This window comes from Apteryx mantelli, chromosome 9 (genome assembly GCF_036417845.1).
Source record: "Apteryx mantelli isolate bAptMan1 chromosome 9, bAptMan1.hap1, whole genome shotgun sequence".
NCBI lineage: Eukaryota > Metazoa > Chordata > Aves > Apterygiformes > Apterygidae > Apteryx > Apteryx mantelli.
Window position 1 is genome coordinate 21,578,953 of NC_089986.1, and position 14,405 is coordinate 21,593,357.

Below are 14,405 nucleotides of genomic sequence, written 5' to 3' on the forward strand. Positions count from 1 at the left end.
GTGTTCTTTCAGGGCTCTTCCTTGAACTTCCTGTGATGTAGGTTATATGTTCATTTGCATGTCTTCAGCTTTGTGCGGGACTTGTGTGAATGCAAACTCTTCTAAGGAGAAGCACTAAATTAGTTTGGCTTGTCACAGATGGTGCTTTGTTTGAAAGCATGTTGTGCTGTTCTTGTGGCAACCTAGGGATTTGGATGAAAAAGCAGATCTCTCCTGTTATCTCCCTCTCAAGGCCAGGTTCATGGAAACAGGCGGCCAACTGATTAGTGTTCTGTGGGGAGAAATTCCTACAGTGTTTCAGACTTAGCACTGGTTTAAGTAGGTGACTGTGGCATGTATCAACAAGTTGGAGGATGAATGAGAGTTGGGCCTCTTTGTCAGGTGAGAACACAAGGTTTTAAATGAAAAAGGTTCTAGCAGAAGGCACCCAAATGTGTTATGGGTGACCAGTGGTAACCCAGTAAAAAACTAAGATGATATCTCAGAATAAGCAATTGCAGGTAATGCATCACAGGTAACAACTCTAAGAATGAGTGTGGGTGATATTTTAAAAAAGATACATCCACCATGCACAGCGCTAGAGCAAGAGCGTCTGGTTCAGACACTCTTTGGTGTCTGGAGTGTCTGGTCTGCTGGCTTTTTGTTTTCTTGTTTTGTATGGGTGGCTTTGTTTTTGTTTGTTTTGAGGAAGCAGCTTCCTCAGTGTTTATAAGATGTCTTGGGCGCCTTGACTCTGTTACTCCAAACATCAAGAACAATGGATCTGGTTAGCTGTCTTACGGGATGTGTTAGCTGCTGACCCCCAAATTCTCACAAACTGAGAAAAGCATTCTTGCCAGTCTCTTGTGGTAATGCATGCCCAGAGCTAGGTCTTCTGCACTGTTAACTCCAAGGAGGTGAATGGAAAAACTTGCCTGATCTCATTCTTATATCCTGTCAAGGAGATAGTGACGCAGGCAGCAAAATTAGGCTCTATGTCTGTGACTGATCTTACTAAAGATTCTGGTGCTGAATAGGAAGTTCTCCAAGCTTGGCTTCAGCTTGTTACATCTTCTGAAGGTTAGGAGTGAAAGTAATAACAGAAGACTTGAGCATTGCATAACTATAGCAACACTTGCATTGGTTTGTCTTGCACCTAGCTTGGGTGCAGTTTTTCCTGCTAAAATAACTGAGAAATGCTGCTTCATAGAAACTATAGCTAGGGCTTGAGCTGGACTGCAAAAAGCACTTGCCTAGTGTGTCATGATGGTACAGCTCTCCCCAGAGTGAGAAGGGACTGCTGGGGTGCAGGATGCTTTCTTCTTGGGACTCTGAGGCAGAGTGGGATTGTAAGGGATTTCAGAATAGCAGTATTGCTATTTTGATATCAGTAACATCCATATATGAGAATTTTCTAGTTGCTTCTATTGAATTCTCACTAGGAATATCAATAATAAAAGTGTTGGCACTCAAACTGAGCCCCCATAGTGTTTGCACACAGAAGCAATGTGTTGTGCCACAAGCAGGTTCAAAATTAGATTGGGGGGGGGGAAATGCAGCGGCTTCTGAGTTTTCAGTGTACCTTAACACTAGTTCTCTGTGAACAACTGTCTGTCCCCTCTGTTAGTCCAGAAACAGCTTGACAAAATGACATGACTGCCTGAAATACTGAAGTTACTCTGTGGTTGGCTGTTAGGTTCATTTTTCTTCCCCCAACCAGGCTGAAGCTGGGCAATGCAATGCAGGCTGTTGCCAGTGTGAGCAGGCTTATTCCCCAGATAGGGGCCAGGGCTACCTGTCAGAGCTGAGCCCTGAACAAACTGATGGGAAATGTGACACATATCAGCTACTTGTGTGCCTCAGGACTCGGCAGTACATGGGTGAAATATGTCACAGCTCAGAAGAATGTTTTTCAGCTCTACCATTTCTGACACTGTCAAACAGTCTCTTCAGTGCTGGGGAAAGACAGGTTTAACAAAAGTGAGTTTGAATTAGGATGCTGATGGCATTTGCCTGTAAACTGGATAAAGGAGATCTCAGTGAGGGAAATGAGAATAAGAGGCTGGGAAGGGGGAGGTTAGGTTAGCTGCTGAAAAGGTGGTTTTTACAGCATGTCCCCCTTCTTCCCCTCCCCCCCCCCCCCAATCTGAGCTCATCCAGAAAGCACAAAGCTTCAGTTCTGGGAGCTGATTCATATCAAATTCCAGTCCCACTTGACAGTAACTAGAGTTCAGCTTGATGTGTTAGTGTCAGGCTTGTGCTTACTGTAGTCTTATTAATCCTTACTGCAACAGTTTATTAGCTGGTCTTCAAAGGTCTGGGGGAATCTGCCTGCAATCTTCAGAGGCTGTCTATTAATATTTTTGTCTCTAGGAATATCAAGTCTAAGATGAACACTGCTTGGGCCCACTTTTATTCCTCTGTTACTCCTAGCTGCTTCATAATTGGACTTTCTTTACTCCATAAAAACTGCAGGTATTTTTAGGCCCGGCAGCCTTAGGCTGTATGTAGCTCAGCACCCTACCTGAGGACAAGCACTGTTGAAGTACAGACATGGTGATGAAATCACCACTGCTCTGCAGGCACATGTACCCTGATGGAGCCTGCCTGGGGCTGTATGCTGGGGGAGGGAGGAACGATTCTCCTGCAAGAACAGAAACAGTGAGACTGAATGTGTGAAGGTTTTTGTAGAAAGCTCATAGCTCAATGATGTGTTTAACTTCAGGCAGGAGTGAAACCTCATGGAAGGAGTGCAGAACTGCAGCTTAGATCCCATTCCTGTTCTCTCTGTTACTGGCCTCCTGTAATCAGCTGCTTTCCTTAGGCATGCCTCGGTTTCTCCACTGTTAGAAGTGGAGATAATTCATCCTTTGTAAACTCCCTTGAGATGTGAAGCTCACACTGTTAGTTTCCGACTCTCAAGCAATATCAGAATGAAGCCCTGGGCAGGGAATGATCGTGTAAAATGCTTGTGGCTACAGTTTTAGCCTAGAGACTAAGAAGGAAGGAAGGGTTTGTTAGAACTCACTGGGAATTTCCTAAAGCAGATTTGTAATGAAGAAAGCGGTTATTTATAAAATTATGGGGGAAAACTAGCTGGCTATTTGTCTGCTAAGTTGTCTCAACTGTTTTTCATAGCTTCAGAAAGCTCTAAAAAGGCTGCCTTTCTTTCACAGCTTCCAGATTTCATTAACATGTTGTAGCTTTCAGATCTGGGGTGTGCTGCACATGCTGGCAGCAGACATACTATGCCCATGGGCAAAGTTTGGAGTGGGGAGGGTAGTGTGTGGGGGAGATTCTTTAGCCCTTGTACAGGGGTAGTTGCTGTTGGTCCTTTGTCCCACTGAATTCCCTGTTGACAGCCCACTTCTGACAGCAACCTCTCCTTCAGAAACCTTGCTGCACTGCCTCCCAGCAGCGGAGCAGGATAATAAAGAAAAAGAACATTAAATTCAAATACCTTTTGTAAGCAAAGCTCTGTAAAGTGTCCTTGTACTTCAAGCAGAAGGAAAGCCCTTTAGCCTTAAATCTAGCCCTATTGGTTTAAACTGTGTATTAGTAATGCTCAAAAAAAAAATCTATAATGGTTGAAACCTGTTTGGGAATAATAATTTACGTTATTGCTGGCCTAAATAGCCCTGATAGTCTTGTACTGGATGTGGAGGAGACAAGCCTCTACCCAAAGGCAGGTAAGGGGGACCTGAAGGTAAAAGCAGAGGCAGATATGATCCCCATACCCCTCCTGGAGGCTGGTGCTAAAGCTGATGGCAGCATGCAGACCTCCTTGCTCTGTTTCCTGGGCTACCATGATGACCCAATAGGTGCCTTTCACTTACTGGGTTATGATTTTGAGGGTTCTTGACTAATGATGTTTTTTGTGCTGTGAGGACATGGGGTCATGTTGGGTGAATATTGTTAGCTTGCAGTAACACAGCTATCTCAGTGCTGTACTGCCTTCCAGCCTGTGTCTCCAGATCATACTGAAGCTCCCATCAATGCTATTTTTACTTTCAAGGCCAAGGTGGGGATAACTTTGCACTAGACTAGAAGACTGGACCCTGTCTGGGGTGTAGGTAATGTGCATGCATATTAACATGCTGGCATTTCCTTTCCCATGTACCTTCAGAGTACAGTTAGCCCTGAGCAGGGGATTACCTTCCCAGAGCTTTTCCCAGCTGCTGCGCCCATGGCATCTCTCGGCAACATTTGATGTGGCCTCCTTGCACACCAAGCCCCTTATAATTAAGTGCAGCAGCTCCTGAAAGGTGACTGTGCAACAGGTGCGTGAGTCAGAGGGCTCTCCCTCCTGGCACCCAGCGCTTGGAGCCTGTATCAGTTAACTGCAATAGCTGTGAGCCACGTTGCTCAGACCAAAGGGCAGGCCACGGAAGGACTGCGTGCCTGCCCTTGCTCCCTGGGGAACGGTGCTTTCACTTCCAGGACACCTAGCACTGGCCGGTTACAGATCTGAACAGATAGCGGATAGGGCGTGGGAAGGCAGTGCTGCCTGTGGAGCTGGGGAGGAGGAGGAGGGTGCCTGTGGGGGCAGGCTATGCTAGCTCATCCCCATGTCCTACAGCCGTGGCATGGCGCAGGGTCTGCCCTGGATCCCAAACGCATTGGCCAGGGTGTGCTAGCTGCCAGGCTCTGAGCAGGTGCTCCTGGTCCCCTACACGTTGCTTTTGGCCCTTGGCTGGCTGTGGCTCCTGTCCCTGGCAGCAGCATGCCACTCTGGCTGCACCAGGGCAGCACAGGCCCTTTTGGGAGGCACTTCCACCCTCAATGTGGCCCATGGTACATATTTAAAAAAAAATAAAAAAAAAAAATAGGGTAGATGATGGAATTGAGTAGGTTTGCCCTGTGTTCTCAGTTTATTTTATCAGAAGCTCTTAAAAACGTCCTCAGAGAACCAGGGTCAAAGTAGACAGAACGAAGCGGTGAATGTCCTGCTTCGCTGGCATCTGCCACGTGGTGGTATTTCAACAGTGGCGTCTGTGTCCCCGCGCCCCGTTGCATCAGCGCTCCTGCAGGCATGACGCCAGCGCACCCCTGGGCGCGGGGCTTCCCGGCAAACCTGGCGTGGCCGCAGCACCCTCTTGCGGCCCAAGTGCCAACGCAGTCGCGTTTAAAATCTTTGATAAAGGGCTTTTTACTTAAAATGGAGTGAGTGAGCGCTGTGGAGCCCGAGCCCCCTGCACAAGGGACCCCGCTGCTCAGCGGTTATTCCTGCGGCTCCCGCGTTTACCGGAGCCGGACAATGAGAGAAGGAGGTGGCTTTCACCGCTGTGCTGCGGAGGCCTCTCTTCCCCGCGAGCCCCAGCTCCCCGCTCCGGGGCCCTGCGGCAGGCCAGGCCGCTCCACAGCGGGCGGCATAGGGCCGCGCTCCCTCCGGGAAAGCCCTGGCCCGCTTGTAGCTGGAGCGCTGCGGCAGGCCAGGCCGCTCCGCAGCGGGCAGCGAAGGGCCGCGCTCCCTCCGGGAAAGCCCTGGCCCGCTTGTAGCTGGAGCGCTGCGGCAGGCCAGGCCGCTCCGCAGCGGGCAGCGAAGGGCCGCGCTCCCTCCAGGACAGCCCTGGCCCGCTTGTAGCTGGAGCGCTGCAGCAGGCCAGGCTGCTCCGCAGCGGGCAGCAAAGGGCCGCGCTCCCTCCGGGACAGCCCTGGCCCACTTGTAGCTGGAGCGCTGCGGCAGGCCAGGCTGCTCCGCAGCGGGCGGCAAAGGGCCGCGCTCCCTCCGGGAAAGCCCTGGCCCGCTTGTAGCTGGAGCGCTGCGGCAGGCCAGGCCGCTCCGCAGCGGGCGGCAAAGGGCCGCGCTCCCTCCGGGAAAGCCCTGGCCCGCTTGTAGCTGGAGCGCTGCGGCAGGCCAGGCCGCTCCGCAGCGGGCGGCAAAGGGCCGCGCTCCCTCCGGGAAAGCCCTGGCCCGCTAGTAGCTGGAGCGCTGCGGCCAGCCGCCCGCGCTCGCTCTGCGGGCCGTGAGACCGCGATGAGAGGGAGAGCCGGCGCAGGGGCCTCCTTTGCCTTCCCAGTGCGTTTTCGTGGTCGCCGGCCCCTGAGGGCGGCCTGGACACTGACGATGCCCGGCTGAAGGGGGGAGGCTGTGCGGCAGTAACCGGGCTGATGGCTCTGCCTGTTAAAAGGAGAGTTGCTTCCTCTCGCCCTCGCGTAAACTGGCACGGAGGGTGCAGCGGCCAAGGCTGCCCCGGTGAGCTGGGCTCCGAGGACGAGACCTGCTGCGGTGCTGGGCCACTGCCACCGAGGCACCCGCGGTGCAAACGCCGTCGGCTCAGGGAACGCGTGCTCATGATGTTTCCGCGCTCCCTGCTTCCCGAGGGGAAGGAGATGCCGCGAGCCGCGCTGCCTCTGCGTGGAGGCCGGTGCTGGCGGGCAGCGAGCGCAGCTGCAGGAGGGCTGCCGCCCCGCTGGGGCTGGCCCACCCCACGGCCGGCCGGGAGCCGAGGAGGCTGGGGAGACGCGGCTGGAGCCAGAGCGCAGGCAGAGCTGCGGGCGGCACGGCAGCAGGCTTGGGGCAGGAAGGCCTTCTGCTCCATGCGGAGCGCTTGTAACCGCTAGTCACCAGCGAGGGTCTCAGGATAGCTGCTTTTGGAAACACTTCGCCCAGGGGTGCCGCGCAACAGCTGAAAGCTCGTACGGGGGGTCCCGGCTGCGGAGGTCTCGCTGTGGTGAGAGCACTTCCTTCTCATCTCTCCTTGGGCGAAGGAGCCGGAGTTTGATTTTCTGACAGCTGAGGATTTTCTGAGAGCTGAGCAGGTCAGATTTAAAGAGGAAAGAGGAGTAGGCATGCAATCTGTATGAGTCTGGGTGAAGAAGAGAGCGCTGAGCAGCAAGGTGCCTTTTGTGGGCTACTTGGGCAATGAGGGAATTATTCTTTCTGATGATGCCTGTCCACCGGGCTAAGTACTGTACCACTGGTTGCAAGCACAGGGAAACCTTGCATGGAAAACATGACCAAGGCCTGACGTTTTGTGATTTTAGAGCTGGCTCTGCCATGTATTTTACTTAGTACGCATTGCCTGTTGCCTGTAATGGGCCAATTTGTTAGACTGGATCTAATGAATCTGGAGTGTATTTGGATCTATCTGGACCTATCCGGAGTAATATTCCTTCCTTGGGAGACCAAGCCAGACTGGGGCACACCAAGTCCACTCTTTCAAAAGAGAGTCATGCCAGGCTCTCGCAGCATTACAGGCCAGTGCATTACCTGAGAAACTATTTAGCTTTTTAGTGGAGCTTCTGGTAAAGCTAATCCTGATGCCAGGAACTGGCAAGTGATTACAGCTGCTCTCGCACAAATGCATTTATACACAGCCAGTGTTCCTGAGCTGCAGTGTGTTGAGTTAGTGCCTCTGCTGTTTACTGACTGGCAGCTCCTGAAACAGGTAGTGAGTGGTAAAGCACTGGGAGAAAGCCCAAAGCTCCCTGAAAGCTGCAGCAAGGATAAAGTCTCTAGACATGGAGGTGCGCTCCAGCAGAGGAAGTAGATGTTTTAATGCCCCTAGATCCAAATGGGATTCAGCACCTGCATCGCTTTGAGGCACCAGGTAGCTTTGCTCCAAAGGTCACTCCTTTTGGAAAAACCTGCTTCCTCCCTGTGTCCTTGTGTGACCTCTCCTTTTGAGGCCTGGGAAGAGAGTTATGCAAACACTGGAGGCAGTGAACATAGTCACCCTCTCGTTAAAGGACCTTAGCTCACCACTTTGTCTTACAGCTGAGCTTCTCCAGGACCTTGTCATAGGAGACACAAGGTGGCGTAGGGTTAACTTGCTTGGTTTCATTGGAGAACAGCGAGAGAGAGATGTGCAACAGGGAGATGGAAAAATAGGTTTTAATTTAAAAATAAGAATTGGAGAGGGGGAAAAAAACATGCTATAAGGTTAGAAGTTGGCTGGAAGACAAGGGGAGAAAGATAAACACAGTGACACAGGCAAGAGTCAAATAAAGGAGTCTGGCAGAATTCAGGAAGAAAGAAGGGTGGGGGAGAGATGGAGTCCAGAAAAACGGAGGAAAGACTAGGGAATAGGGAAAAGCCGAAGCTGAAGACAAAGCAGACCATATTTAACCACAAGTCTTTTAAAACCTTCCAGCTGAACCCATTCTTCCTGAGTCTCCGTTTCTTTTGCTGGCCAGCACATAGCTGGGAAATCCACTAAAGCAGATAAAATTCCTCTCAAGTAAGTTTAGCATCTGTGTTGGTTATATTGAGGCATAGCACTGTTTGAATATTGTTTATTATTGTTTTATTAATTATTCTGGGCAGACAGAACAGCTTTTGCAGGAGTATCTGAGAATTTCACCCACATCCTTCCCCCTAACCTCTGGCTAAGAATATGCAAGTGGAAGATGCTGGTAAAGTCTTGCCAGGCAGGGGCAAATGTCTTGCCAGGCAGGAAATGAAGCCTGCTTCTCCCACATGCTTTTACCTCCAAGCAGTTAGATACAAACTGCATATCTCCTTTTCTTCGTCTTCATACGTTTTGTGAGAAACAGCTAATGCAGACATATAACTCTAGTAATCTCTCCAACAGCCCCTGGCTAGTCCCAGCAAGCAAGGGCTTTGGTTCAAGATTGGGCTCAAAGATGTGAGCACCACCAGCAGAATTGTCACCAGCAATTACTAAAAAACAGCTCAGAGATGAAGAGAGGAATTCTGTTATTGATCAACTGAATTTGTGGAGAATGTCATCATGCCTAATGCATGTGAAAAATAACGAGGGCAATCCAGATGCTTAAGAACTCAAAGGATAAAGGCTTGCAGCTGGTTATAGTTTAAAAGATATAAAAAACCTAGCTATTGCATTTCCAGTGACTACATGTCCTTCCTCAGTCCATATTCCTCCACTAATTATTCCAGCAGGAATATCCTTTTATTTGCTGCCTTATGATGGCACCAGTCCAGCTGGGACACGAACAATGAGTGGGGCTCATGAGGGCTGCAGAATAATGGCAATAACTATATTTAACAGTAACACTTTTCCTGAGCTGAGCTCTGTTGTTGAAGTCAACGTGAGGACACAGTCGCGCACCCGAAGCTGAGGAAACATGCGTTTCCCTGCTGCACGGTACCACCCCCGAGCCCAAGGCCGCCGGCGGCGGCAGGAGGGCTGATCCGGCCCGGAGATGCCGGGGCCCCCCGCACGCCTCCTTCTGCCCCAAGCTAGATCCTTGTTTCCTGCTCTTCTACGAACTACGGCCCCCGGGCGGGGCCGCCGTTCTACTCCTGCAAATACGTCAGTGCGGCCGCGCCGCTACGCACGGAGCAGCGCGGCTCGCCGGGCCGTGGGGGGCGCTTTATTTCAGGCGCTGCGGAGCGGTTCGGGCGGCGCCGCTACACGCAGCGTTACGGGCGGGCGCCTGGCTTCTCCCCCCGCGGCGGCGGCGCGTCAGCTGAGGGGCGCCGGGCCGCGCGGCAAGATGGCGGCCGAGATCCACTCGCGGCCGCAGAGCAGCCGGCCCGTGCTCCTCAGCAAGGTCGAGGGGCACCAGGACGTCGTGAGCGCCGCTCTCCTCATCCCCAAGGAGGACGGCGTCATCACCGCCAGCGAGGACAGGTGCGCGGGGGGGGGCGGGCCGCGGCGCCGGGCGGCCCGCAGAGAGGAGCCAGGCCGCGCGGGGTCCCTGCGCGCCGCAGCGGGGCTCTGCGGAGCCGCGGCCCTGCCGGGGAGGGCGCCGGGCGGCCTCCCGCTGCCGGGGCGAGCGGGCCGGGCGGCGGGGCCGGCCGCGGGGAGGGCGCCGCGAAGCGGGGCTGCGAGCTTCTGGTGCTGGCGGGGCGGAAAGCTGTCGCGCTTCCTGCGAGCTTCCCACCGCCGCGGGGCGGGCGGGCGAGCTCGGTCCCGCCGCGGCACAAGGGCTAACGGGCGTCAGGCAGGTTTCTGAGCGGGGGAGTGTGTCTCCCTCTGCGCTCCCTGCCGGGCAGGCCCCTGCTGCCGGCCCTGGAGCTCCCTGCGCTGCTGCCCGTTCTGCCGGCTCAGACCTGCAGGTCTGCGACCGGCTTCCTGCTGACCGAAATAGCTCGGGGAGTGAGCTGGCACATCCGAGGGAGAGGTGGTGGTGATGGCCTGCTGAGGACAGTAGCTGCTGGCTGGAAGGGAGGGCGCCTTCAGAGCCTACTCTGAACCCTGAGCTAGTCTTTACCCTGAGCACTGGATCGCATAGCTTTCTTGACAGATGCTTCGCGTGCTGGTAATGTCATTAAGTAGTTATTCAGAGGAAACGAAACTGGAAATGAGGAAGCAGGTATCACCGAGGAGTGCTGGCTAGGAGAGAGATGAGTGGTCTGCAGTGTAGTGGTGAGATCTGGAATTTCCAGCAAGCTATGTGAAAAGTGAGTTTTAAGCATGAGAAGTGATGGTAGATCCCTCTTGAGAGCTCCTGTTCAGAAACCACAGTAGTGTGTGAAAATACATTTGTTGAGAGGTAATTTGGTGGAGAAAGTTTTGCTGTTATAATACAAAACTCCTTTCAGCTGAACTTGCACTTATTTTTGCAAGAATCCTCATTTAAAAGACCTGACTTGATGAGAAACAAAGTATAATGAGTTTTGGAATTCAGCAGAGCCATGGTGTTGTCTGAACTGGTGAACAAGGTTTTATGGCATTTAATATTGGATCAAAAAGAGCAAACACCAGCTAGTAACAGCACATGCTAAACTCTGTAAGCTTACTGTTAGCACAGGCTCTTGAGATTTTTTTCTTTTTTTAATGTAAAGGGTGCAAACTTGTCCATGTCCAGCTTTGAATGAAGTTTACCACATATTGTTGGTCTTTCAGTAGCTGGTATTTAAAAAAAAAACAAACAAACTGTATAGCACATGTCCTTATGCTCCTGTATGGATCAGGTAAGCACACAGTTGTATTTGTTACACTTCTTAGTGACCTAGCAACATAAATTTTATATTAAAAAAAAAAAAAGTGAAGCCACAGCCTCACTTTTTGAAGGTGATTATCAGCACTGCTGAGAAATCAAAGTGTTAGTCTAAGTCCACTTCCTGTGGAGTGATAAGAATGCATTTTTCCTTGGCATGCAAAGGATTACTTTTTTTCAAGTGCTAGCTGAATTTACTATGAAATAGGCAGTAGAAGTAGTTGGATTTGGCAGGGAAGAGATTTAATAAGTAGTTTCTGCTTGTAGTTTGTGTGTGAAAATACAGACTAAATGCAGTTATCTTGAGTGGCTAGTTGAATGCCCTCCCCCTCCCTTTTTTTCCCCCCCTGCAGACTAACATGCTAATTCTTATGTGAGCTATCAATTATTGGGAGTGGGAATAAAAGCTGATCACTTTGTCTTTACCTTATTCAAGCTTTTAGAATAATGTAAGGGAGTTACATTGTTTAAACGTGTCTGAACTTGACAGTTTTTTTGAAGCACTTGGATTTGGGCTCCTAAACTCAGGTTTCTATTCCTCAAAAATATTTTTTTCAGCCATGAGGTTGGGTGGCTGTTATAATGGCCCTTCAAAGGTGTGCTCTTAAGTGGTGACTCTTGCACTTGAAAACATAAGCATTGGTACTATACCATCAGCTTCTTAGTCTTATCCTGCAGAACAGTTATCTCTGTATTCTTTCCCAAAACTTCCAACCTGCTGAGGTCTTGAATGCCAAATGTCTTCAGCTTAATGCCAGCAGGGGCTGAGAGTAAAAGGCAAACATGCTTGTCAAATTATGCAATGGGATATCAAGCTATTAAATGTCCTTAAACTGCATGGCATCATACTGTGCAGTATGTGCACTGAAAGATGGATATTAAGGGAAGCATTACAGTCTGAATTTTGTGACTCCATAGAGCTTAGGCGGCAGCACCTGACTCTTTAGAGCTTGATTCTGCAGCTTAGTAGGGTTTCTTAATGTTTAGAATGCAATTTCCTGCCTTGTAAATAGATGAACGGTTTCCTCCAGCTGTAGCTGTCCCTATGTAAAATCAGCAGGATTTAAATCTTGATCCTTTTGAAGCAGCAGCACACACTGCTCCTTGTTGAGCCATGGGAGTAGTTACACCTAGCTGGCAGCAGGCCGTGACACTGGATGTGTTAGCTGTGGTGTTTGGCTTTGACAGAAAGGTGTTCCCAGTCGGTCTCTTCCCTTGCTGTGGAAGTGACTTTTGTAGTGCATGGATAATGAGTTTTGGATGAGGCTGAGCCACTTCCCCTTCTTCCCCTTCTTCTCCTTATGTGTGGTTGTTCTGGTATCTTAGTATGGTGCAGGATGAAGCTGTTTTTTTGGTGATAGTGTGGGCTGAATCGTAGCATGTTTGTGTTCAGTTTGTTTTGACATGCTTCCCAAGGGGGAGAAGAGGAAATGGGAATTCTTACGAGTTGGTATCTCAGTTAAATCTGAACAGAATTTCATGGTAGAAACAAATGTCCTTTTTTCCCCGAGGACTTGCAAAGGCCTGTAGCAGACAATGCCAATGTTGAAACTTAAAAAGGTCTGTTAGCCCAGAGCTAAAGGGTAGCAGCCTGCATGCTTAGATTGCTTTGACAAGAGCTGAGGATACAATTGCATCTTTTTCTGGGCAAATGTTGGTGTCAGATACAGAATTGCATAAAGAGAGCAGAGTGAATTCTCCACCTTTGGTGTGTGTAAGTTTGAAAGAAAAATTTCTGACTGAACCTTGAGGCTGAACTCTTGTTGCCTGTCTCAGTATGGGAGGTACACAGATCTTTAAATGTTCAGAAACTGTTGTATTGTATCACTTCTAATTTGGGGTACCTCCTACAGTACATCAAAGCCTACTCACTCATGTTCACCCACAGTTTAACATGTAATCAAACTTCTTAGTCTCCCGTTTGCCCCTAAAAACGGGGCATAGGTGTTAATACTGCATAACTGATTATGCTGCTAGCAGCAGGCAAAGTGCAGAGCTTGGGAAGTGAAAGAGCTGCTGCGTACAATGCCTTTGAGTAGTACACCAACAGAGCAGGGCTTAAGTATTTTTGATTAAAACTTAATACAAGTAATGCTAGCAAATATTTCATAATAACAAGTCAGAGGAATGTGTTTACAAGTTAAGCAGTGGGAAAAACGTTACCAGTGCACAAACATCCTCCAGGAATGTTGTGCATTACCCTCTTGTTGAAGTCATTGCAGTTCTTTGTACTATAAATAACTTTTCCTAAAATGAGAAGTGATTGATCTATTCTTTTGGTGGTACAAAATATACCATAATAGATCTCCAAATACCAATAGAATCTTAGCTTTTTGAAGATATGAAGTCAAAAAGGAGGCAAGAATGCCTGCAAAAGTAAGTAGTTCATCTTCCCAATCTAATTTTTCAGCACACAACTCTCTTGCTATCTATAAAGCTTTCTCAGAACTTATCTAGCTAGGATGGTTTCCTAGCCTGTGGCCTTACAGGCATCTTGTATGATCCTGGCTCCAGGAAAATGTTTGGAATTGCTTGCAGTATGTTCCTCTTAATCTAGACAGCTAGCTAGCTCAGGTATCAGCTGTGAGTTAGATCTGGCTGTTTGAGAATGACTGGTATTTTCTCAAATCTGAGATAGTCCATTGTGGGCTGCACAGATCTATGCTACAGTCAGATCTCTGGACTTAGCATTAATACCCTTGTTCTCTGCAGACAAGCAGCTAAGGTAAGGTGAGCGTTTTCCAGCAGTAGTTGGGGATGCTGTGGGATAATAAGCTGGTGTAAAAGATCCTGAATGTGAGATAATGGAATAACATTTACCATGGGCTAAGGTGATCTCTGGAGTCCCTAGCACACTTGAATAATAATGCTCTGTGAGTTCTGGGAGCTGCTATCACATTAGAACTGCTTAAGCTGCAGTATTAGTTTTTTCAGTTACAGAGCTTAAATATTAGTCAAAATGAATGCTGTAGCGAACGGAAATTCAACAAAAAGCATTGATTGCAAGCTGTGTCCTTGAGTTTGCCTTGTACTGTGGTTAAACCAGATTCCTAATGCTGTTTTGGGAACATAGTCAATGTCAGCCTAAATACTTCTGATTTATTTTGACTGCTGGGAAAATGTAGTCTTCTGTTCCTGTTAGGAAAACAATTGTTAATCACTGATTCCAGATAGGAGAGCAATTGTTAGTTGTTTGAAAGTGTTAGGAAGATGCACTTCTCAAAACAGGAGCTGGTGTATGTCTGTGTAGTACTTGCGTATCTGCTTGTACCATAATAACAAGTTTGGGTTTGCGTACTATTTTTATCACTTCTTTCTCTGACCTGTGCATTTGGCTTTTAGAGGCAAATGTGACAAGCTGCAAATACTGGTGGAATGCTGAAAGGCTGCCTGCCCCTATTCCCCCAGATATTTTTTCTCCAGCAGACTGTTTTGTGCTTACTTGCTCTGTAAACGAAATACCAACTGAGAAACAATGAAAATCCTTAGGAATTCATAAAGCCACAGTCCATATTGTTTAAGGTTGTCTAATATTACTTAAAAGGTTTAAATTA

At 49.3% G+C, this 14,405-nt stretch overlaps 1 protein-coding gene across 1 annotated transcript in view; it reads left to right on the forward strand.

The window, feature by feature from the left end:
* The first annotated feature begins 9,391 nt into the window (after nucleotides 1-9,391).
* WDFY1 (WD repeat and FYVE domain containing 1) overlaps nucleotides 9,392-14,405 on the forward strand; it is a 28,509-nt gene continuing 23,495 nt past the window's right edge. The window contains exon 1 of the mRNA XM_067301919.1: nucleotides 9,392-9,539. Coding sequence (XP_067158020.1) covers nucleotides 9,403-9,539 — 137 coding nt within the window. The 5' untranslated portion in view covers nucleotides 9,392-9,402. The remainder of the gene's footprint in view (nucleotides 9,540-14,405) is intronic.